At 37.3% G+C, this 25603-nt stretch overlaps 1 protein-coding gene across 8 annotated transcripts in view; it reads right to left on the minus strand.

Annotated features, from left to right (window-relative positions):
* The window catches only part of LOC106060877 (basic immunoglobulin-like variable motif-containing protein), a 54367-nt gene that overhangs the window by 8987 nt on the left and 19777 nt on the right, over positions 1 to 25603 (minus strand). For 6 of the 8 annotated variants that reach the window (XR_008775051.1, XR_008775054.1, XR_008775050.1 and 3 more), the window contains 8 exons: positions 17356 to 17582; positions 16227 to 16472; positions 12897 to 13435; positions 10191 to 10344; positions 8821 to 9028; positions 7627 to 7722; positions 5757 to 5861; positions 1494 to 1721 (listed from right to left, as the gene is read on the minus strand). Coding sequence is in view for 3 of the 8 variants with exons in the window: in XM_056012702.1 (XP_055868677.1) it covers positions 1494 to 1721; positions 5757 to 5861; positions 7627 to 7722; positions 8821 to 9028; positions 10191 to 10344; positions 12897 to 13435; positions 16227 to 16472; positions 17356 to 17473 (1694 nt within the window). In the remaining 5 variants the exon portion in view is untranslated. Of the gene's footprint in view, positions 1 to 295; positions 523 to 1493; positions 1722 to 5756; positions 5862 to 7626; positions 7723 to 8820; positions 9029 to 10190; positions 10345 to 12896; positions 13436 to 16226; positions 16473 to 17355; positions 17583 to 20616; positions 20764 to 25603 lie in introns of those variants that run through there. The other 2 variants (XR_008775052.1, XM_056012703.1) reach the window with 2 other exon arrangements.

A 25603-nucleotide genomic window follows, 5' to 3' on the forward strand; every position in this document is an offset into this window, starting at 1 on the left:
CGATTGTAGATAAAATGATTTTACTTGATATCAATGTTGTAGTATTTGTCAAAATGTCTGGGCCATTAAAACAAAATTTACTGAATACATCACTGTAAACTTACTGAATACATCACTGTTAACTTACTGAATACATCACTGTAAACTTACTGAATCAGAATATTTTTTTTTATTTACTTCTTTGCTGTCCCTTCACTATGTCAATGCAAATTATATAGCAAAAAGTCCATCCCAAACAAGAGTGCAATTTTTAAAATGTGGTAAATCAAAAGAATGATATAAAATAAGTTCACTACAATCAAGGGATTTAACAAGGAAAATGTTTTTTAACACAACACAAGAAAGGGTAAAATCTATAAGAATGGAAACTAGGTTAAATGAAGGGGGGAGAAGTCCAGATCTCACCTAGTTTTGTTAACCCTCGGAAGCACTTTGGCATATTGGGACAACTTGCGGGTCTCGAGACCCCATACTCGAGCCGGAGCTTTTGGCCCCAGACTGGTTCTATTAAGCCGTGCAGGTCTGAAAGTATCAAAGCCATACTGAAACTGCACCTTTTACCCCAGTGACTAGCTTACAACCCATCAACACAATAAGACTTTAAAAAAGCAAAGCTAAAAGGATGTTGGAAACAAAGAATTAACACAAAAAAATCCAGCAAAAAAATAACAAAACTGCTCATAAATGTTATTTGCATAGACTGAAAACCCATAAGATAGATTATGATGATAATAAGAAAGTCTAAAGATGAGATACAAGAATTGTATAATATTTTAAACTTTCGACTTTCGAAAATTAACTGCTTATCTAATCTTGCTGACAGAACCCATTCAGTGATTTGTAACAGAAAGATAGTGCTTAAAGACACTGATCACAAAAACAAATCTTATATAATACAGATGTTACTTCAAAAAAGAAGATGATTACGTCATACGCCTCAAATAGACACAAAAACTCTTTTGTTCCTTTGGCAATTAAATCGTTGAACAATATGTAACTTACTGTGGTCAATTTCGCATGTTATGTTAAAAGAGAAACTGGGGTATGAACCTCAATCTTGTGTGCTATCGTACAAATGTTTGCTCTAATCACATATTGTTTTTTGTAATGCACAATTTAAATAAATTTCCTCAAGGATAATAAAGATTATTGTCATTAAATCTACTATTTGATCTTAGGATGGTTTACAATAATAACAAGAAGAAGTATTTAAAATTTAAATAAACTAGAGACCTTGACATTGAAGATAATGAAACAAAACAAATTTCAGTCCATCTTAAGCTTCCCTTAACTCTTTCTCTCCTAACTGACGATACCAACGTTGATTCCACCAGAATGTGGTAAATAATTACGGAGAGAAAGAGTTAAAGAGTCTGCCATTTGTTAAGAATAAAAATATTAAGTTAAAAAAAAATTAAGTTTAGCTAAACAAGACATTAACATTGTTACCAGTAATACTGATGATGTGTGATCAATAAACAAACTTTTCTTACTTGTAAGCATCAACAGAGAACATGGGTGTGTCTTCGTAGCCAATGGGACAAAAGTAATGGTTGTGGCAGTGGTAGACAAAACTCCTGTTTGGATCTTGGAGACCTTGTTTTAACTTCTGCAGTGCCTGCTCCTCTGTGAGACCAGCTGTTCTGTTCTTGCCGCAGGGCTTATACAAGAAATAACCTTTGCCTTTGACATCAAAATGTGAATTAAGTTCTTGGAACCATCTAAAAAAAAACATTTTAAAAACATTAATTAGAACTAATTATTGAAAACAGTTTTGAAAATGTATTCAATTAGAACAATCAGTATAAAAAAATGAACAAAAATAAAAAAAGAGATTGTGTGCGTTACACCGGTACTCAAACTTATAAGCAGCCCCTGTGGGTCAGTTGTAATAATAACACATTCAGTCAGCAACAAACTCTCACTTATATTGCCTTCATGAGGAGGAGCAATCTAGAACTCATACAATTGTTGAATAACAAGATGTGACAAATTCTGTTTTATGATGGTTTATATGTTTATGCATACATTATGAAAAACTTAATTTAATAAAAAAATTAAAGGGACATGCCTTCTAAAGTACTTAAATAGGTGTTGCACCAGGATGAAGAGGAAATGTGAAATGTGTTTAATTACATTAATGTGTAAGTAAGAAGCTGTTTCTTTGAGAGTTAAAAGTATTTGAATATTTTTGGTATTACTATCTCTCAATACAACAGGACACTAAACAATCCATTGATTTGAAGTGGACTGAACATTGAATCAATTCACACAAAAGAATTTAAATCCAAACTTTGAAACATTTTTTGACACCGCAGTGATAAATAGAAAATACATTCTATAAATATTAGTTCAATCAACAGACAACAGTGTAGCCTGGCTGACCAACAATGATGATATCTGACTAGGTCTTATCTTACATAGCGTGGCTGACCAACAATGATGATATCTGACTAGGTCTTATCTTACATAGCATGGCTGACCAACAATGATGATATCTGACTAGGTCTTATCTTACATAGCGTGGCTGACCAACAATGATGATATCTGACTAGGTCTTATCTTACATAGCCTGGCTGACCAACAATGATATCTGACTAGGTCTTACCTTACATAGCTTGGTAGACCAACAATGGTGATATTTGACTAGGTCTTATCTTACATAGCGTGGCTGACAAACAATGATGATATCTTACATAGCGTGGCTGACAAACAATGATGATATCTGACTAGGTCTTATCTTACGTAGCGTGGCTGACAAACAATGATGATATCTGACTAGGTCTTATCTTACATAGCATGGCTGACAAACAATGATGATATCTGACTAGGTCTTATCTTACGTAGCGTGGCTGATAAACAATGATGATATCTGACTAGGTCTTATCTTACATAGCGTGGCTGACAAACAATGATGATATCTGACTAGGTCTTATCTTACATAGCATGGCTGACAAACAATGATGATATCTGACTAGGTCTTATCTTACATAGCGTGGCTGACAAACAATGATGATATCTGACTAGGTCTTATCTTACATAGCATGGCTGACAAACAATGATGATATCTGACTAGGTCTTATCTTACATAGCGTGGCTGACAAACAATGATGATATCTGACTAGGTCTTATCTTACATAGCCTGGCTGACCAACAATGATATCTGACTAGGTCTTACCTTACATAGCATGGCAGACCAACAATGGTGATATTTGACTAGGTCTTATCTTACATAGCGTGGCTGACAAACAATGATGATATCTGACTAGGTCTTATCTTACATAGCGTGGCTGATAAACAATGATGATATCTGACTAGGTCTTATCTTACATAGCCTGGCTGACCAACAATGATGATATCTGACTAGGTCTTATCTTACATAGCCTGGCTGACCAACAATGATGATATCTGACTAGGTCTTTTCTTACATAGCCTGGCTGACCAACAATGATGATATCTGACTAGGTCTTATCTTACATAGCGTGGCTGACCAACAATGATGATATCTGACTAGGTCTTATCTTACATAGCGTGGCTGACCAACAATGATGATATCTGACTAGGTCTTATCTTACATAGCTTGGCTGACCAACAATGATGATATCTGACTAGGTCTTATCTTACATAGCGTGGCTGACCAACAATGATGATATCTGACTAGGTCTTATCTTACATAGCGTGGCTGACCAACAATGATGATATCTGACTAGGCCTTATCTTACATAGCGTGGCTGACCAACAATGATGATATCTGACTAGGTCTTATCTTACATAGCGTGGCTGACCAACAATGATGATATCTGACTAGGTCTTATCTTACATAGCGTGGCTGACCAACAATGATGATATCTGACTAGGTCTTATCTTACATAGCTTGGCTGACCAACAATGATGATATCTGACTAGGTCTTATCTTACATAGCGTGGCTGACCAACAATGATGATATCTGACTAGGTCTTATCTTACATAGCGTGGCTGACCAACAATGATGATATCTGACTAGGCCTTATCTTACATAGCGTGGCTGACCAACAATGATGATATCTGACTAGGTCTTATCTTACATAGCGTGGCTGACCAACAATGATGATATATGACTAGATCCCATCTTATGGGATTTTTAAAAGACATTTCCAGAAACTACATTAACTCTCGACCTTTTTTTTTTTTTTCAAATATTATTTTTGTGTGAAACAGTTTTATTACTGGAGTTGACTATCCAATTAGCCTAATTTGTTTTTGAGAAAGCATCATGCCAAACTGTCAATTTTACTTTGATTTAAACATGGTTAAGATATCAATGTTTACACAACATGTTGGTTGCCTATCAGAAGACATAACAAAAACAATTGTGACTTTTCCGACATGGGGAGCCGTTGGAAATACATCTTACGTCTTTAGATTTTCTTCTAATTTCCAGTAAATGCATGGCCCAAAGGTTTGGAACTCACTCCCCATTGATCTCAGACAGACAACATGCTACACCACTTTTAAGAAGAACATTAAGACGTATCTGTTTAAAACTTTTTTAGATTAGTTTGTCATTTTAGCTGTCGTGTTTGTGTTTATAATGTTATTACAGCGCCTTGAGCCTACATTTTGTTTGTTAACAGCGCTTTATAAATAAAATTATTATTATAATAAAATCGTATGCTGACAACCATTAACTAAATACAAAAATTAGCCAACCGGATATAACAGAAAATGAGGAAAAGACTAAGTCACTTAGTCCAAGCCAGAGGGAAATCTGTGGCATTTTACATCGCAAAGACAATTTTTTCCCTTTGCAACTTCTTGTGTGACTAAAGAAGACAATCCTTAATACACAGCTGCAATCGCAGATTGGGCATATGTAATCACCAGGCGCTGTTGCATTTTCACCTTCTTTCTGCTTCTTTTGTGTATGGCATCTGCAATCCGAGACCCTTCCTTTATTCTCTCTCTCCATGTGGAAATAGTTCCCAAAAATGCCTAATAGGACGTCAAGTTTGAGGGGTATTAGGAAACATTATACACACCACCTTAAAACATTTCTGGAATATGTTGATCAAAATCAAGCTTATTTATTATAATTTTCCTGACTTTAAAAAAGAAGAGACTAATAAACAAGGTAGTTAATTGATTAGTCCCATTCAAATGAACAGCCAGAGTTCTCTTAGGTCATTCTTTCAACATCATCCTAGTTTTGCTCCTCAAGTTTATCTAGATATGAACAGCTATGACTCTTAGTTGAGACAGTAATATTGCACTTCCAACAGAGATTTCCTTCACATTAAAGAAATGTAAGCTGCATAGCACAGAACAAGTTTAATGAACAATATTTGACAGATATTGTAATTACTGCATGAGAGTAACTCAGAAACGGAGAGAAATTGAGTTGACCTTGACCCACGTACAACACAACTTTGTCATAAAGACAAATATACATATTTCAGATAAACCTTATCCTGCTACAAATAAATGCTTGGTTTTTCTCAGATAAATATCCTTTAAAGGGGCTATGCCACAATAACAGCTTGAGCTGGAGACATACATTGGTTAGGATATACACACAGAAACAATCACAGGGTTAAGACATAACCAGTTTAAAGAATAGAATTTAATTATTCATGATTTAAATCAAGACGTATTTAATGACCTAGATTAAATTACACATGAGCTATTAGCGGTACAAAAAATCACAACCCTGAACCAGAAACCTCCAAGTTTAGACAAAAAACAAAAAACACTGCTAGAAATGTCCCACTATACAAACCTGAGTAATGTCAGATTGCCTGTGACTGGGCCAAACTTAATCTCTTCAAAAGGAGATTGGAATCCCAAAATTTTCATAGCAGCTTCTTGCGTCAATGGCTTCAGTCTATGAGAGCAAAGATTACAAATAGTATTTTAGTAACTTCAGGACATCAATGATTCCAAGAGAGATAATACAAAAATATATAACACCAAAAAGCAAATGCAATAAGTCAAGATAAAACATTTATGGTAAAAGTGACATGGAAGTTGATAACATTTACTTGATCTATTTGACATGAAACAATTTCACAAAATGTAAAACATATTTCCAGTATACAGTGGACACTTTGAAAGCTATTGGATGACCTCAAATATGCAGATGACACCATCGAAAGAGAAAAAAGGGATGGCCCAAAAATGCATGGTGCTGAGATTTGAATTCAGAGGCCAAAAATGGGTAAGATGTAGGGCCATCAGAAAGATTTGAGATGAAAACTGAGATACCTAGAGGAAGCTGGTTAGTTGGACCACAGGTGAGATGAGAACATGTCCCAAGATTATTTTATTCCCTAGTGCACTATATGAATATATGATATGTCACTATATATGTGCTATGTAGAATCAATAGATGTCTGCAAACTTCATTACAAAGATATTGAATGAACACTGATTCTAAGATATAAATATAATTACCTAAACATTTTTTATTTCATACATATATGTAAGGTTTGTTTCTGAGTCTGAAGATTAAGGGGGAATGCAGTATTTCATGTGGCTAGGCAGTCCTAGCTGTGATCTACATAAAAGTAAAGTTCCCCTTTCAGATCTTGTGATCTATGGGGCAGTTGATATTAAGGGCATCTGTTTCTATGGCCAAGGTTAACAAGCAGGGTATTATGTGGCCAGCACAACAACCAACCACCTTTACTATCCCCATCTAAAGTCAGGCACCCATTAGAGTTGGGTGGACTCAGAGGCGCCCAAAGATACCAAAATTAAAAATCCCAGTCTTCACGGAGATTCAAACCCAGGACCCCAGGTTCAGAAGCTGAGCACTTAACCACTCTATATACTTTAACACATTAATCTCAGAGATAACTGTTGTTTGCCAGCGGTAGGTTTAGGAACCGCTCTATATACTTTAACACATTAATCACAGAGATAGCTGTTGTTGCCAGCGTAGGTTTGGGAACAGCTCTATATACTTTAACACATTAATCACAGAGATAGCTGTTATTTGCCAGCGGTAGGTTTAGGTTCTTTTTTCAGCTACCATGTCTGTCCTCAGCAGTATATTACCTTTTGGTCTCAAATGTGTGTCTTGTGGCCATTGTAATCTCCAGCTGTCTTGTTTGGAAGCTGCCTGCTACCAGGTGCTCTCTTCTATGTCAGTTAAAGCAAGCAGGTGCCTAAGCTAGTCTTTAAAATGTTTTCGTATTCCTGTTTCATCAACCACTTTTCAGCTCACCAAAAAAGATAGCCTTTGGCATACTGTTGTCCACATACAGGATAAGAGCTTGGCCCAGCTATAGGCAGTCCCTCTATGGAATGGATTGCCTGAGCCAGCCAGGAAAACCAGTGACTTCGCAGAATTTAAGTCATTGGCTAACATGCATGACTAGATGCATGATGCGTAGGACATAATCATCTTCTTTTTTTGAAGTAACATCTGTATTGTATTATATAAGAAGATAAGATACTGTCCACATGGGTATTCGCATCATTATTAGTAGTACAGTCTTGACATCCTACTTGCTATATTGAATCACTAAAATGTAACACATCGGCTCTTCTTTTTTATTTATATATACAGAGTACACTATGACCTAAAAAGAGGAGCAGAAAGATGAATGTGTCTTTCACAAAGTTAAATAAGTGCCACAGCTCACCTCCCATTTCCCATGGTTGAGTACAAGTAATTCCAACAGGACACAAGAGATGAGATACCACAGGATGTTTTATACTGAGGACGACTGATACAGTACCTATTTATTGGTCAAGAAAAAAACAACTTTATTTTTTTCTTCACCATTGATACAATATCATAAAAATTAAACTTTGAAAATCCAAAAGTTTATCCTCCATTCAAGATCATCTAATTGAACAGCAGGCAATCTTATATAAGATTTAAAAAAAAAAAACCCAGCTTGGAAAGTTGGGTTAATATAAACTTTCATGTTTCCCTAAGGATACAATCATATGATTATGCACATTTTATTGTTAATGATATCTTTATAATTACTGGAGATAAACTGAACAATTTAAAGGACTCTAAATAGAACTTCACTGCAGCCAACTAAAAATTAAAAAAAAATATTGAGCTACAACGGAAGAGTTTAGAACATTTGATTTTGTGTGGAACAAAAAAAATTTATCCTATAACTTGAAAAAAAAACAACAGTTTATCAACACTTTACTTTTTCTGTACACCAGATCCACCAAGAAACACCCAAAAAAAACATAGCTTATCAACCTAGCATATCAACACTTTACTTTTTCTGTACACCAGATCCACCAAGAAACACCCAAAAAAAACATAGCTTATCAACCTAGCATATCAACACTTTACTTTTTCTGTACACCAGATCCACCAAGAAACACCCAAAAAAAACATAGCTTATCAACCTAGCATATCAACACTTTACTTTTTCTGTACACCAGATCCACCAAGAAACACCCAAAAAGCTAGCTATTTATAGTTTTTTTCGGGTTAGATGAACTCTAGTAGTCTAACCTACAATGAATTAAGGATGAATGAAAAAAAAATTGGCAAAAAAAACAACTGATTTGCACGTACTCTTGTACTTTATAATATACCAAAAAAAAAAACACAAACTGCATTGTTCGTTTGCAAATTTTAGTCTATAAAAAAACATTAAAAAATTTAGAGTAAAAATTCATTTCTTTATAACTCAATAAGCATTATAATGAAAAATTTGCAATTATGAAAACATACTACAATTTACTGCACCTATTCAGAGATGTGGTAAAGTATAAAATGTTAGATAATATTGATGTTTTAAAATATTGAATCTAAAATCAAGAATCAATAGATATTTCAAAACAAGGAGTCAATAACCCACCATCGTTTTAAATCAAAAATTTTCCTTTCTGATGTGTTTCCAAATTCACCAATTGCTCTGACATCAGCCTTTTCCCCTTCAGACATCTGAGAAAAGCTGTGGCTACACATGACATCATTCTTTTTTAGTTTATTCTCTACTGTCTGGTCGCCAAAACTTTTGTTTCTGATTGGACTAGGGTCAGTCTTGGACCACAAGGATGGGATCCCTGTTCATGGAAGAAATAAAAAAAAATATATACTTTAAAAGAACAGTATAAAAAATCATTTAGTGAAAGCTCAAACTAGTTATATCCTACTTAATATAACCCTATATATATAACCCTCAGACCAAGAGTTTATGAAAACCATAAGCTAACTACAGTGACCAAAATGGAAGTCTACAAGGCATGCGTTATGAGTACACTGCTGTATGGCAGTGAATCATGGACCACCTACGCAAAGCAAGAGAGAAAACTGAACTCATTCCATTTGAGATGTCTCCATAGGATCTTGAATGTCACATGGAAAGAAAAAGGGTGCAATACTGAGATCCTTGCGCAATCAGGTATTCCCAGCATCTTTACAGCCCTCAGACAACGCCGTTTGCGCTGGCTTGGACATGTTCGCCGGATGGAGGACAAGCGCATTCCGAAAGTCATCCTCTATGGTCAACTCGCGACTGGCACAAGAAAAACTGGTCGCCCCCACCTCCATTACATAGATGTAATAAAACGTGACCTCAAATCAGTGAACATCAATACTGACCATTGGGAAGACATAGCTCTAGACCGCAACAGGTGGAGAGAGACAGTGACCAAGAAAGCTATGGACAGTGAAAGTACATGGGTCTCAGCTCAGGAAGAAAAACGCACAATTCGAAAAACGGCCAGCTCCTCTACCACAGAAGCAAAAGCCACCTTAACCTGCGCTATCTGTGGACGGGAGTGTCTCTCCAAAATAGGGCTCCACAGCCACATGAGGAAGTGTGCTCTGAGATGAACCATAGTCGTTCTACGACTGAAGGAGGCCAATGAATGAATATAACCCTAATAATTGTTCCACAGAGGAAGTATAGAACCCTAACATTTTACACAAACTACTGAAATAATTAACTAGTAGGCCACCCCAAGAATTAATCTCTCTTAAAAAAAAATAAGCAAAGTGTTCCACTAAATACTCAAAATGTGGGAAGTGTTCTTTTAAAGTAATAGTCTGGGAAACACTGGTGTAAGCTAATAGTAGGAATTAAATAAATATATATCCAGAGGAACAATATTCCAAAATGTAATTTTCTGTTTTGTGACAAGTTTAAAAACAAACATATATCTTTAAATAAAACGCATTTAGAGTTAATTAGAATATTAAAAGTCCATGAAAAATGTTCCTCACCAGAACGTTTCTTTGTCTGACGAGCTCTCCCTGTGACTTCGGAGATATTGATATCCCAGGAAGAGGAATCATCCTCAACTTTACTTTCTTCTAATTCAGGCAAGTTTTCAGTCTTGAGAAAACTGTTAGCGACAGGAATGTATTCAGAAGACGTCTGAAGAACAATGCAATGCCACAATGAAAATATCAAACATCATATTATCTTAAATACAGTCATTAAAATTATAGTTTGAAGCTTAAAGCACCAATGGCATGAACTATTGTGTCTTAACTTCTATAAGTCTTGTAGGCCAGCATGACCTACAGTCCAAAGATTTATGAGATCTTTTCTTCTCCGGCAACACAAATTTATCTTGCGATTGTTTTCAAGGAGAGATAATGGGTTGTTCCTTACTCTTTACTCCATTAAGTGCAGGGGTTCTCAACCTGTGGGTCGCGACCCCTTGAGGGGTCGACTGACGATTTGTCAGGGGTCGCCTAAGACCATCGAAAATATAGATTGTATTTAGTGTATTCTTCTATTGCTGTGTATGTTATGGGGGGGGGGGGGGGGGGTCGCGGCAGAGTGGGGGATAGTAAAAAGGGGTCGCAGAGCTTAAAAGGTTGAGAACCACTGATTTAGTGAATGTTTAGCTGAAAGTAACTCTGGAATGACTGTGTACTGACATCTAAAGGACATGATCCTGTATCTGCTGAATGTCAGTCGTTGATAGTAGGTCATGTGGTTGCAAGATGACTTAATTCCTGAGATGGTCAGAGTAAATGACAGGTAAAAGGTCTTCAGACTCTTTATAATGGGAACACATTTGATCATTTCCTTCATGCGCTGTGTGAAAGTGTGTGCAAGAAGTTTATAACAACAAAATGAAATGAAGAATTCTTTGGTGCATAGCTCTCCATTGTGGACACTTTCAAAAGTGAACTAGTAAAACCAAATTGATATTTTCATTTTTTTTCTTGAAAACACCAAATATCTTTTAGGGCCTGTTAAAAGTGTTGTGTGTGTATGTTTTTGTGGAAGATTTTTTTTTTACCATTTGTGGGAGCGGCTGGGAAAAAGCAAAAAAAAAAAAAAAAAGCCTTTTAAATATTTCGATATTGAATTAAAATTTGTAGAAAAATCAGAGATTTATTTTTTTTTGTTTGGGGGGGGGGGGGGGGGGGGGGGGGTTTAGAAATATGATACTAGAATTTACCAGCCAAAATTATGTGTATGAGTGTGTGTGTGTGGCTATAAAGGGAGCTGTTCCAAATCAAGTCAAAAAACTATTGTGATAAGCAGGTTATGGGGGCCAGAGAGAGAGAGACAAGGAGAGAAAGAGAGTGACAAAAAAAGAAAAGAGAAGAGGACTACATGTGCGAGCATTACGATGCACAGGGTAATAAATGGGAGGGTTCAGAGATAGGAAGAGATAGAGAGGAGAGTGAGAGAGATAAGGAGAAAGAGAGAGAGAGAGATGGAGATGTAGACAAAGAGAGAAATAGTGGACCGTTCCAAGCCAAGTTAAAAGTCTAAGTGTGATAGCTTTACCTTGCACAAGGTTGACAGAAGGAGTTAATGAAAGAAATAGAGAGAGCACGGGCCAATCAACTCAACAAAACAAATACTGGTATCTAGTATACTAGTATTCACATGCTTAAAAGTGGGGATGTTAAAATGCTGGCCATTTTAATGGAAGCACAAAATTTAAAAATTTAAAAAAAAGGAAGGAGTTCCAGACAGAAATTAACGGGCATAGCCAGTCTATAATGCTAGCATATCATAAACAAATCATCCATTTAATTTCATAATTTTGATGGAAACTAACTTCTATGGCTTTTTAAGTTTCAGATGTAAAAGGTATATCTAAACATAGACCATTCTTATGGTCTTAATAGCATCTGGTACTGACACTAAGTTATATTAGATTATCTTCAGAGAAAAGTAATAATATATTAAAATTACCAATAAAAAAATCAATAGATTTAGAAAAACTAAGAATATCACAACACCTCCTGCTTAAGAGATACTAACAATAGTTTGCAAAAGAAAATGTGCCAACTGTCTTTTAGTAACTAACACATTTAAAAAAAATATTTTCCATTAGCAAGATCAAAGGAGTTTTTATTGTGTTATACTCAAGAAAATTTATCATCTGAGGAATCATGTCAGATTATTTCTTATCAGATACCAGGATACAAGTCAACACCCTGGCTGGCAAAAAGGAGGGACTCCTAATTACTGTGAAGAGATAAAAGCTAGCAGGTTTGGTCAAATTGTTAGGCCTGACTCACTGTCCACAGTCATCTTTCAAGGTACTTTGGAGGGAGCACCAAGAAAGGGTTGTCTAAAGAAAAGCTGGATAATGTAAAAGAATGGACCGGCCTCTCTCTCTTGTAACCTGCTAAGAACAACTGCTAACTGATGAGATGATGATGAGAGATTAATGAAACCAGCACACCACCATTACTAATAACATGAAGTGAAATATTTAGCACTAGTGAAGAATTAAAAAAAATCAAGAGGCCATGCACTAAACTCTTGAGTTGGTTCTGAAATGAACTTTGCATGATGACGACCAATTCAAGATAACATGAAACATAAATGGTTAATAAAAGATTGGAAGATCTAACAAAACATAATATTATATCTCAGGATGGCAAGAGTTACATAGTCGCAGAAGGAGACCATGTATATGTATTTAAGTTTTAAAAAACAAAACTTGCCTCTGTTGGTAACATATCCAGAGTTATCCTCTCCGTCTCAGATTCTAGAGATGAACTGCTTACTCTGGCATAAGTGGACGAATGATTAGGTGAGCCAGAATACCTCGGAATCCCAGAAGTCCTGAGCTGTCCAGGTGATTGACCTCTTTTACCCTCTGATGGTTTCTTGATTTCTGTTGCGTCTCCACAGCTCATTCTGTCCTTCCTAGAACGAGGAAGCATGGACACTTTGGGTTTAGGAATGTGTGAGGAAGACAGTTCAGCGATGGCAGCCTCTGCAGCTTCAAACTGATTTAAGTCCTCGTCCAACTGTGCCAGGACTTTATCCCGTTGAATATCCTCCATTTGGCTTTCTGAAGTGTCTAGGAATGTATTGCTCTCACAGTCACTGCTAAACAATGGAGTCAGAGTCACTTGACAAGACTTGGAGTCATCGCCAGCATCAGAAGAGTCACAAATAGCATGATCTATGCTTGCAGATGACTCAGAAAATGATGGTTCAGACAGGATAGGTTCTTGAATACCCTCTGGGTTAAGGCCTGAAATAGAAAATGTTTATTCTATAGGGAACTTAGTCTTTGTAGATTCAGGTCATAGGCAGTGTTAGAAGTAATTGTCCTAGGTCCTGCAGGAAATGAGGACTGATTGATCAGAACAGAGTGTGGAGTGGTTGTTTTAGGTCTGCAGCAAAATGCTATTTTAGGTGTTTCAGATGAAAAAAGATGGAAACGTGGTTGTCTTGAGGTCCAGGGGAGAGTGAGAATTGTTTCAGGCCTAAAGATTGGCAGAGCAAGGAGTACAGTGTTCCCTTGACTTTCGCAGGGGATATGTTCCAAGACCACCTGCGAAAGTCAAATGTGTGCTTAGTGGAGATGCTTAATTTAATTTCACATAACTACACAATAATAACTTCCTATTCCCTTATAAACTTTACATACTGATTCTTTTAAAAAACTTCTTAAATGTTCAGTAATTTTTAAGAGCGCCATACAGTACAGTACTGTATGTCACATTTAAGCATAAAAAGAATCGGTATGTACAAAGTCTAGTGTTACTAAAGTATGCCATAGAAAGAACTGGGGTCATTGACTTATTCTTTTTTTCCCCAAATATTGTACATAGGGTGGCTGAGGGAAAGAGCGTGGGAAAACCAGTGGTGTTAAAAAAATTTTTTTCCATTAAACTCTTTTGAAAACCCGTAATATAGCCCTTTTGCGAAAGTTGGACCAGCTAAAGTCTAGGGACCACAGAACTTGGTTTATGTCTAAGGCAGTGCAAGGAAGTACTTGGTTTATGTCTAAGGCAGTGCAAGGAAGTACTTGGTTAATGTCTAAGGCAGTGCAAGGAAGTACTTGGTTAATGTCTAAGGCAGTGCAAGGAAGTACTTGGTTTATGTCTAAGGCAGTGCAAGGAAGTACTTGGTTAATGTCTAAGGAAGTGCAAGGAAGTACTTGGTTTATGTCTAAGGCAGTGCAAGGAAGTAATGTAAAAAAATGTAGTCCAGTTAGAAACTTGAGTATCTTAAAAAAAATACCGTACCTCAGAAATACTTAAGCATGTTTCTATATTCTAGACATAAAAAATATGAAAAAAAAACAACAAAACAACAGACTAAAAACTCATCTTGAATAATTGAACTATTTGGAGACAATCTAACCATTATTATTCAACCCGCAAAGTATTTAAAATAAACTAAGTTCAAGCTAAAACAGAATGTGCTAACCAAACTAACTTCAAGTTAAAACAGAATGTTCTAACCAAACTAACTTCAAGCTAAAACAGAATGTGCTAACCAAACTAACTTCAAGCTAAAACAGAATGTTCTAACCAAACTAAATTCAAGCTAAAACAGAATGTGCTAACCAAACTAACTTCAAGCTAAAACAGAATGTGCTAACCAAACTAAGTTCAAGCTAAAACAGAATGTGCTAACCAAACTAACTTCAAGCTAAAACAGAATGTGCTAACCAAACTAACTTCAAGCTAAAACAGAATGTGCTAACCAAACTAACTTCAAGCTAAAACAGAATGTGCTAACCAAACTAACTTCAAGCTAAAACAGAATGTGCTAACCAAACTAACTTCAAGCTAAAACAGAATGTGCTAACCAAACTAACTTCAAGCTAAAACAGAATGTGCTAACCAAACTAACTTCAAGCTAAAACAGAATGTTCTAACCAAACTAACTTCAAGCTAAAACAGAATGTGCTAACCAAACTAAATTCAAGCTAAAACAGAATGTGCTAACCAAACTAACTTCAAGCTAAAACAGAATGTGCTAACCAAACTAACTTCAAGCTAAAACAGAATGTTCTAACCAAACTAAATTCAAGCTAAAACAGAATGTGCTAACCAAACTAACTTCAAGCTAAAACAGAATGTTCTAACCAAACTAAATTCAAGCTAAAACAGAATGTGCTAACCAAACTAACTTCAAGCTAAAACAGAATGTGCTAACCAAACTAAATTCAAGCTAAAACAGAATGTTCTAACCAAACTAACTTCAAGCTAAAACAGAATGTGCTAACCAAACTAACCAGAAAAATAATAAGGCCAAAGTAAAACACTCATAGAGAGGATATACATTGATCTTTTGGAAAGAATTTTAATCTTATATTACAAATTACAGAAGACTTAGGGACGTTAGTAGTGTCGGTGCGTAGATTATGGCATTCTAGCACCAATGTGTATTAAGTGCACAATTTGTGAACGCACTTTCTTTTTGTTGCCTTGCTTGTAAGCTGATGGAGTGTTTTTGTTATGCTTGTGTAACGTTTGTTGAGATTCTTCTGTGTTCCCCTGTTTAGGGTGAGTATCTAAGGCATAACTGCGTTTCGCAGTTGTTTTGATGCCATAGTGATAGTCTACTAGACCTTTTTAGTTTGTCTTTACTTTGTCTTTACAGGGAGTTAGTTTGGGATTGGAAGTCTACGCTGGTGACTAGAGACAGCAGTGTGTTGTGTTGTGGTTTTCGAACATTAATGTGTACGTTGTGGGACAGCAAGGTGTAGAGTTATTATTTAATTAATAAATTCACAGTATTAGAATGTTCCAAATTCAATGTCATTACTTCATTCGTTTGTCATCATACTTATATTTATATCATTAAATATTTATATTGTTACCAGTGAGTCATTTATTTATTGTAAGCACGAAGGTGCCTGGTTGAATGTCAGGGGCCTGGGTAAACGAGCTAAGGCCTTAACATAACCCTGACAAGTAGGATGTAATCATCTTTTTTTTTTTGAAGTAATGACTGTATTTTATAAGATAAGATAATAAGAAGATAATTACATCCTATGATGTGTGTGAATGATAAGGTCAACTCACTAAATCGAATAGAAGAAGAGCAGGTGGTTTTCTTGTTCCTGTTAACATTTCCATTCAGCTCAATATCTTTGAGGGCAGCTGCAGCTTGCTGTGAACCTTCAGACTCACAGCTCTGCAAAACCTCCAGTAAGTAGGCCAGGGTCTTGGCTTCATCCTCGGGGCTCTGAGGCTTCAGCTGAGAGATTTTATGACGTTTATTTTTCTCAACCTGCTCATCGTCAGAGCTTTCTGAATCATCACAGGAATCTGCAAGAACAAAAAGACTAAGAATGAGGAGCAAGGAACCAGGCATTCGTTTCACACTGACATGTGGGGGCAAGGAGCCACACACTTGTTTCACACTCACATGTGAGGGCAAGGAACCACACATATGTTTCACACTCACATGTGAGGGCAAGGAACCACACATATGTTTCACACTCACATGTGGGGGCAAGGAACCAGACATTTGTTTCACACTCACATGTGAGGGCAAGGAACCACACATTTGTTTCACACTCACATTTGGGGGCAAGGAACCACACATTCGTTTCACACTCACATGTGAGGGCAAGGAGCCACACATTTGTTTTACACTCACTTGTGGGGGCAAGGAACCACACATTTGTTTCACACTGACATGTGGGGGCAGGTTCAATAGAAGATGCTAAAATGGGCAACATGTTCTGTATGCGTCATACTTTGGACATTGTGTCATCATATTTGTATATAAGATGTATTAATTACTTAACCCCATTTGCAACAATAAGCAAAAAAAACCTATTATCTTGACTTTTAATTAACTTGAACAGAATAAACAATACCAGAATCAAGTAAAACAGTAGAAAGGTTATAATACTTTATAGAAAGAGCTGCATGTGTAGTGAAACCATGATTAATTAAAACCATAATCAATTGAAACCATGATTAATTGAAACCATCATTCATCGACTAAGCCTGCATTTTTTTTTCCTTTTCAAAACATCAACATTTGTCTCTCTCAAATTCCTTACAAGTATCTTCATTGTCCCAGTATATATATATAGAAACATAGAATAGTATATAATATATATGTTTAGCTTTATGCATTTGGTAGATATTTACTCTGCTGTGTGAGTAGCTACAGACAAAAACAAAAGTTGATACATACTATCCCTGTCTCGGCTGCTCTCCACTGTCTCCACAGCACTCTCATAGGGCAAGTCGTCCTCCTCAGACTCGTACTCGTCCACGATGTAGGGCTGAGCCGCTGGGACACTGTTGCCCATAGCTGATACGTCCCTCCGGGCAAATGGCGAAATAAAACCAGATGAGAAACGACTGGACTAGGCAAGAGGATGCCTGAGCCTCACATCAGTAGTCATAGTATTCCAGATTCTGAAATACAAAAAACATACGGACTGGAAAATTCAAAGGTGTCTGAATGTAATAGTCTATAAATGAGTAACAGATTTAAGACTAAGACTAAGACTAAGACTGCTTTATTGATCCTTACGGAAATTTGTTGTGATTACAAGGACTCGTTTCTCATATAAAGACAACACAACAGACAAATACACATAAATACAACAGACAACATAAAGAGTTCATTCAGCGACTACACACAGGTATCATGTTCCCTGATCAATGAGTGGCGGTGATAGAGTCTGACCGAGTGAGGTACGAACGAGTTTTTGTACCGCTCCGTTCTTGTTTTGATTGACAGCAGTCGCCCACTTCGAGACGACCTGGCGTAGTTCTGATGGAGCGGGTGGCCGTTGTCTTCCAAGATTTTTTCGATTTTTCTTAGGCACGTTTGTTCAAAAAGTTCCTTTAAATGTGGTAATGTTGTGAGTGTAATTTTTGATGCTTTTTTAATGATGTTTTCTAGACGGGGTGGGGTGGCTGAGTGATAAAGCGTTTGGCTTCTGAAACGAGAGGTCTCAGGTGTAAATCTCGGTGTAGACGGTGATTTTGAGGACACCCCTGGCTCAACAAACTCTAATAGGAACCTGACAATTGTTAGAGAAAAAGTAAAGGTGATGGTCGCTGTGCTGGCCGCATGACACCCTCGTTAGCCAAAGGTCTGAAAAAGGGTGCTTTACTTTACAAATACAGAAAAGGGAAAGTAGACGTATGGCATACAAATTTTAACGTACGTAACTAATAAACACAATACATGTAAATAGATCTGGGTGGCCACGTGAGATACTGCACTCCTCATTAATCTATATTATTATTATTATTATGTAACTAATACATAATAAATGTGAGACATAGTAAATGTAATGGGACCAAGACCAACAGGAAAGAAATTCTAGTTGATGGAATTAAAGAAGAGTCGCTTCCCTTCCTTCATTTTCCAGACGATAACTCCTTACAAATAAAATTGCTTGAAAACTAGGGCAACCCAAAAAAAGTTTTTAAAAAATGTAATCACAACACTTTCAAAAAATACCTCTTGCCTACAAAGTACCTCACTGCTTAAACCCCCTCGCCCCCTCCCTCATCTGCTACAACATTCTAGCCTAATCTCTGACTGGTTGAAGTAGGTCTATATAGTCTATTGCTCTATTCTATGTTTCTATTTGTAAGCTTTGTAAGATGCCCATTAGCCTGTCGAGCACATAGAATCATGTAAGATATTGTTGTTGAAACGTGAGTCATGAATATAAATTTGGGCCTACGCCTTAGTCATGGGGTTTGATCTAGACACTATGCACATATGAAACCACTCACTGATTCTTATGCCTACTATTCTTAATGTCACATGGAAAACTTAGATGGTGCAATAGCTTAAAACAGTATAATTTTAAGTTTTATAGAGGATTATTTTTAATAAAAACTTAAATTTCTTCACCATAAACTAAGGTTATTCAATGCAAACTAAATGTCTTCAATGTAAACCAAGTGTCTTCGATATTCTTCAAAATGAGCTGTCACATCCACTAGATCTGTAGCAAGGGTTTTAAAACCAACTACAAGTTGTATGATGCTATGCCTGCAGTCCGACTAATGACGTTTGGAAAGCGGAACAAGATCTCCATCCAAGATATAACAATGTCACACCAGCACGTATAGATCTACGTTTATATCGCCACTTTGTTAGAGGTACGAGGCGCAAGAGTAAAGAGTTAACAAAACTGTAAGTATGCAAGTATGAAAAAAAGTCCGTTCAATCCAGTCCCTCTACGCTAAAAAAAATAATTCCTTTTTCTGTGTTAATGATTCCCTATTGATTGGTGCAATGTATTAATGTCTAATACCAAAACCTAATTAAAAAATTTAAGCGTAAGCACTAGGCTATCGATATTAGAATGTTCTAAACCCTCTGCCATTACAGCGGGGGGTGGGGGGGGGGGTCATTATGTGATCTGAATGTAGCACGACACGACTGGTAAATGTCAATGGGTTTTGATTACGCGCTGTTCAATTTCATAACCTTCACCTTGGCTTAGTCTGTTGGACCGTTGGGGCACCACACAAGATTTGTCAGCCGTCCTTCTCCATTCCTGTCTTTAGCCTTGGGTAGAACCTGTTTCAATGACATAACCGTCCAGCCTATGATGTTGCCTTCCGTTGCTTTCTCTGTCTGCCTCTTCTTCTTTTTTTTCTGGTACTGTTCCCTGAAGGAAGGTCTTTGCAAGCCCCAAAGACCTTGTAATATGGCCATAGAGTTTTGATTTTTTTTTTTTTTTATAGTTAGCAGGTCATCGTGGGGTCAATTTCATATCCAAAGGTAAATCCACAGTTAACCTCATGCGAGGGTATTGATAACAGAACTTGATGTTTGATAGATAAAAGATACTCTCTATTCCAACTGGTCCTTTTTATAAATAAAATGACGCTATTCCATCATAATAGTTGAGATGACACTACAAGAGTTATTAGGACTTGACAGACTTTCTCAAGAGATGCATATTAAAGCCTGGAAAATTTAATTTTCTAAAAGATCAGTCTGGTCCATTTTTATAAGCTTCTTTTTTTTTTAACACTGTCTTCAGAAGTCACTAACTAATGCATATATCTGTATACTTATCAGACACACCAACAATTATATTTCACAAATATATATCTATCATCATTGGCATCCTTCAGTCGTAGAACGACTATGGTTCATCTCAGAGCACACTTCCTCATGTGGCTGCGGAGCCCCACCTCGGAGAGACACCCCCGTCCACAGACAGCGCAGGCCAAGGCGGCCTCCGCCCCGGCGGCAGAGGAGCCGGTCGCCTCTCGGACTGCATATATATATATATATATTAAATCCAGCTGCCCAAGACATGGCCTCGTATAACAGAAAACTTAGAGATTAAGCCTATAGTCCCATTCACACAATTAAAAGTGAAAATGTCTATTCCTATTTGTATCTAGCCACTATAATCTACATAGTCTGAGAATTCTAACACATAAGATTGAAGAAAGCACTCACGGCCAGAACAACACGAGTTTCAAAGTTTGGAGTCTGAGAATTAACATGCGAAATAAAACAGAAAGCACCACAAAAAATCGCCGAAAGTCCGAGTCGACCAACGGGGGAGTTTCAAAACTTGGTCGTCCATACATCGACCTAGCCAATCAAACGTGTTGCAGACGGCTCGTTTACTTAGCTTCAAAGTCTATCGTGAACTAAAGCACGCGAAAGTGGGGCGCGAAGGAAAGTAGACATGGCTCAGTGATTCTCTAAGTATTATTCAAAGGCACCTGAGCAATTAAAAAAAAACTTATCAGAAATATAGATAGATAGATAGAATCATTCTACTACTGATTGCAATAGCTCTCTCTGGCCCTTTATGATATAGAGATAGACTCATTCTACTACTGATTGCAATAGCTCTGGCCCTTTATGATATAGAGATAGAATCATTCTACTACTGATTGCAATAGCTCTCTCTGGCCCTTTATGATATAGAGATAGACTCATTCTACTACTGATTGCGATAGCTCTGGCCCTTTATGATATAGAGATAGAATCATTCTACTACTGATTGCAATAGCTCTCTCTGGCCCTTTATGATATAGAGATAGAATCATTCTACTACTGATTGCAATAGCTCTGGCCCTTTATGATATAGAGATAGAATCATTCTACTACTGATTGCAATAGCTCTCTCTGGCCCTTTATGATATACAGATAGAATCATTCTACTACTGATTGCAATAGCTCTGGCCCTTTATGATATAGAGATAGAATCATTCTACTACTGATTGCAATAGCTCTCTCTGGACCTTTATGATATAGAGATAGAATCATTCTACTACTGATTGCGATAGCTCTGGCCCTTTATGATATAGAGATAGAATCATTCTACTACTGATTGCAATAGCTCTCTCTGGCCCTTTATGATATAGAGATAGAATCATTCTACTACTGATTGCAATAGCTCTGGCCCTTTATGATATAGAGATAGAATCATTCTACTACTGATTGCAATAGCTCTCTCTGGCCCTTTATGATATAGAGATAGAATCATTCTACTACTGATTGCAATAGCTCTCTCTGGCCCTTTATGATATAGAGATAGAATCATTCTACTACTAATTGCAATAGCTCTGGCCCTTTATGATATAGAGATAGAATCATTCTACTACTGATTGCAATAGCTCTCTCTGGCCCTTTATGATATAGAGATAGAATCATTCTACTACTGATTGCGATAGCTCTGGCCCTTTATGATATAGAGATAGACTCATTCTACTACTGATTGCAATAGCTCTCTCTGGCCCTTTATGATATAGAGATAGAATCATTCTACTACTGATTGCGATAGCTCTGGCCCTTTATGATATAGAGATAGAATCATTCTACTACTGATTGCAATAGCTCTCTCTGGCCCTTTATGATATAGAGATAGAATCATTCTACTACTGATTGCGATAGCTCTGGCCCTTAATGATATAGAGAAAACGGCTGAATACAATCAAGTGAAAGATGGCTGTCTGATTGTCAGTTATGCGCTTTGAAGTGTCGTGGTAATGGTTTCGATTTCGAACACTATCCGTCGTCCTAGCCTGCCCTCCTGCAAGACGTGTGCGCTAAGACGTAACAATATTTCTGAAGGCGCGATCGAAACTTATCAAACAAAAATTTGACATTTTCTGCCATTTGGTTTCAGAAGTTTCGTTGACTTTGAGACTCCGAGTCGTCTGCTAGTGCAATAATTATTCTATAAATTATTCTGTTGAAATGCGAGAACGATGCCCAAACAAGGAATGATAGCAAAATTCTTTCTAGAAAGAAAGCCCCTCTACATTGGGAATGGATTGAATACGAAAGGGAAAGAATTCGACTTGATCAATAATGGCAGACGAAGCAGAAGATAAACAAGATAAAACAAACATGGCGACACAGCATGCATCATGGGAAGAGAAGTGAAAACGATATTTGTAAGAGACTGATAAATGGTAAAAATGTTTGTCAAAAGTTGTGCATGTTTGGAATGTTACTTCAAGAGTTGAAGACAATATCTATATCCAAAGGAGGACAGGAATGACAGCGGGCAACGTATGACCATCAAGACGACCGCACGACCGTCCAGCGCGCAAACCGCACGACCAGGCAGCTAGTAACTTTCATGCTTTAACAAGGTGCCCCAGTGTTTTACAAAGAAAATGGAGGTATCCTATAGAGGAAGTGACTGTACAAGGAGCCTAGGTGGCCCAGTGCTCACTTTTACCCTAGTGATCTCACCACAAGGAGCCTACGAGGAATGCTTCCTTGAAGGAGTCTATAGCGCAGTCTTGAGGCTTTGTACATCTACAACAAGTTAAATCATAATTTTATATGTCTGGAGACGCCATTTTCTACAAGGAGCCCAAGAGCTAAGTGTTCCATAAATAGTTTAGAGTCCACATTTTCTACAAGGAGCCCAAGAGCTAAGTGTTCCATAAATAGTTTAGAGTCCACATTTTCTACAAGGAGCCCAAGAGCTAAGTGTTCCATAAATAGTTTAGAGTCCACATTTTCTACAAGGAGCCCAAGAGCTAAGTGTTCCATAAATAGTTTAGAGTCCACATTTTCTACAAGGAGCCTAAGAGCCCAATGTTGTATAAAGAGTCTAAGAGACCTATGCTCAAATAGGAGCATGGTGATCCTAGGGATAAGAAGAATTCCAAAAAACACTATCGTATTAAACGTGCTTTAAATGCTAATTTCGCTGATTTACTCTCCATGTACCTCCCCAGAGCCGGTCTTTGGCCACTGCAACCTATGCGGCCGCGGTAGGCCCCGCACTTTCATATGCCCCGCGCCTAGGTGTCTATTATTACATTAAAACATTATAACTTATATTACAGGTTTCCCGCGGATTTTGCTACATGCAAGGCTCGCAAAGTTAATTTGATTGTGATATTGTACTTTGTAAAGAATGAATATAATGCAAAGACGAATTTATTTTCTAATACAAAATCTTAATTTTCACTTATTATCCTTGTTCCTGCCCAGAATGGGCCCCGCGCAATCCGTTTCGCATAGGGCCCCGCAATTATTAGGAACAGCCTTGTCACTCCTTCTAATTTGTCTTGCTATATTATTAAACCGATGTGTAAGACACGGTTATAGTACTACTCTCTTATTGGCGTGGCTACAACAACCTCCGGGGATATATATTGAGAGGGAAGGGTGACCCCCGATCAGACAAGAATCGATTTTAATATATATTTATTGGGGGGAATTTTTTTTTATTTGTCTCGTTTCTGCTGTGAGAAACTGGCGTGTTGAAAAAAAGCAGACGACTTAGCGAGCTGTAAATAATTTAAAAACTTGGAGAGAAAATGAAAGTGAATGAATTATTGAAACAAACAAACAAAAAAAAAAGGGGGGGAGGGGAGGAACTGAGCAATAAGCCGAGAACCTTCTGACAATAGTGAATTGACATTATTATTATTATTATTATAGCTTTTATATAGCGCCACTTTCATGCTTATAGCATGCTCAGAGCGCTTTTGGTCCAATCTCATTTGTGGACCGGTGGGGGGGAGGGGGTATCTAGGAGTTGGTTTTCCGTGCTGCCTTTAGGCGCTCAGTAAACACAACTCTGCCCGAGTCGGGTGTCGAACCTCGAGCCCCCTTCTAGGTAGTCAAGCCAAGCCAAGTTCAAGCGCACTTGGCCTCTCGACCACGCTTCCCACCATTAAACAATATATACAGCGCTAATGAGCCAAACTTGAAATCTGTCATTATGACAATCAGGCGCATGCCATTGTTACAACGCAATGCAGAAAAAAAAACTGTAAACTTATCTAAGGGGAAGAACTGCATATCTACATATATAAATATTTAGATATATATATCAATACTTATTTCCCTTTTTCAATATCAAACTAAATTAATTAGTTACAACTATTTAATTTACTAATCGGTTAATTTGTATAATTGATTCAAGTTTTGTTAGCAACAAAGAATTATAGCGCAAAGTTTAAACTTGATCCGAGCATGGGAAGTGTGAGAAATAGCGTGTTCAAAATATGTACAATTTGGTTAACCTGTTATAGTTGATTTACTAGACATCATGTGACGATGAAGCCATCCACACTACTCCCCCCAGGAGCTGCAATTTAAATGAGAGTGAAAGAGCTGCTTTTAAGTTTCTTTCCCAAAGAGATTCGTCTGCGAAATCTGGCCGGTAAAGTTTGTCTCCCCTTGTTGTCTGCTTAACGGTTCTGAGATGCAAAACGAGGCTCAGCCAACCAAACAATGTTGTCTCTCTATGTCAAAGGAATATATTTAATATGCACTTCCATGTTTATATATAAAAAGTAAAGTTTCCCCTTTCATAACTTGCGATCTATAGGGCAGGTGATGTAAAGGTCATCTATGTTTGTGACCCATGGTTAACGAGGGTGTCATGTGGCCAGCACAACGAACAACGGCCTTTAGTTTTCACCAACTTATGTCAGGTACCCATTAGAGCTGGGTAGACTCAGAAGTACAGCCCAAAGATCTCGAAATGGACCTCATTCACCAATCGTAAACAAACAACATTTAGCCACGTGGTGCTCTATCTCTTCTATATAATTTACCTCTCATGTTTAATTCATGATGGTTGTCACGTGACCGTTTCTTTCGTTGTTTTCTCAATAAGATCACGTGACTAAATGTTGTTTGTTTACGATTGGTGAATGAGGTCCATTAAAAATCCCAGTTTATATGTAGATAAGATAATAAAATGTAAAAATCGCTAAACGCAATGAACAGATAGTTCTTGACAAACACCGACAGCAACCATGGGTAGTTTGCTTTCCATTTTGACATTCGCTGTTTCGGAAACAAATTCCAATACCGTGCAAGTTATTGTGAGCAGTTCTGTCGATCGAAGGCAATGCCATCTGTCGCAAATAAGGAATGCGGTCCACTACTGAGTGGACTCCCTACCCACACCCTTCTCGCTACACATTTTGTTTTCTCTCCCATCGCTTGT

This window comes from Biomphalaria glabrata, chromosome 15, assembly GCF_947242115.1.
Source record: "Biomphalaria glabrata chromosome 15, xgBioGlab47.1, whole genome shotgun sequence".
In the NCBI taxonomy this organism is placed as follows: domain Eukaryota; kingdom Metazoa; phylum Mollusca; class Gastropoda; family Planorbidae; genus Biomphalaria; species Biomphalaria glabrata.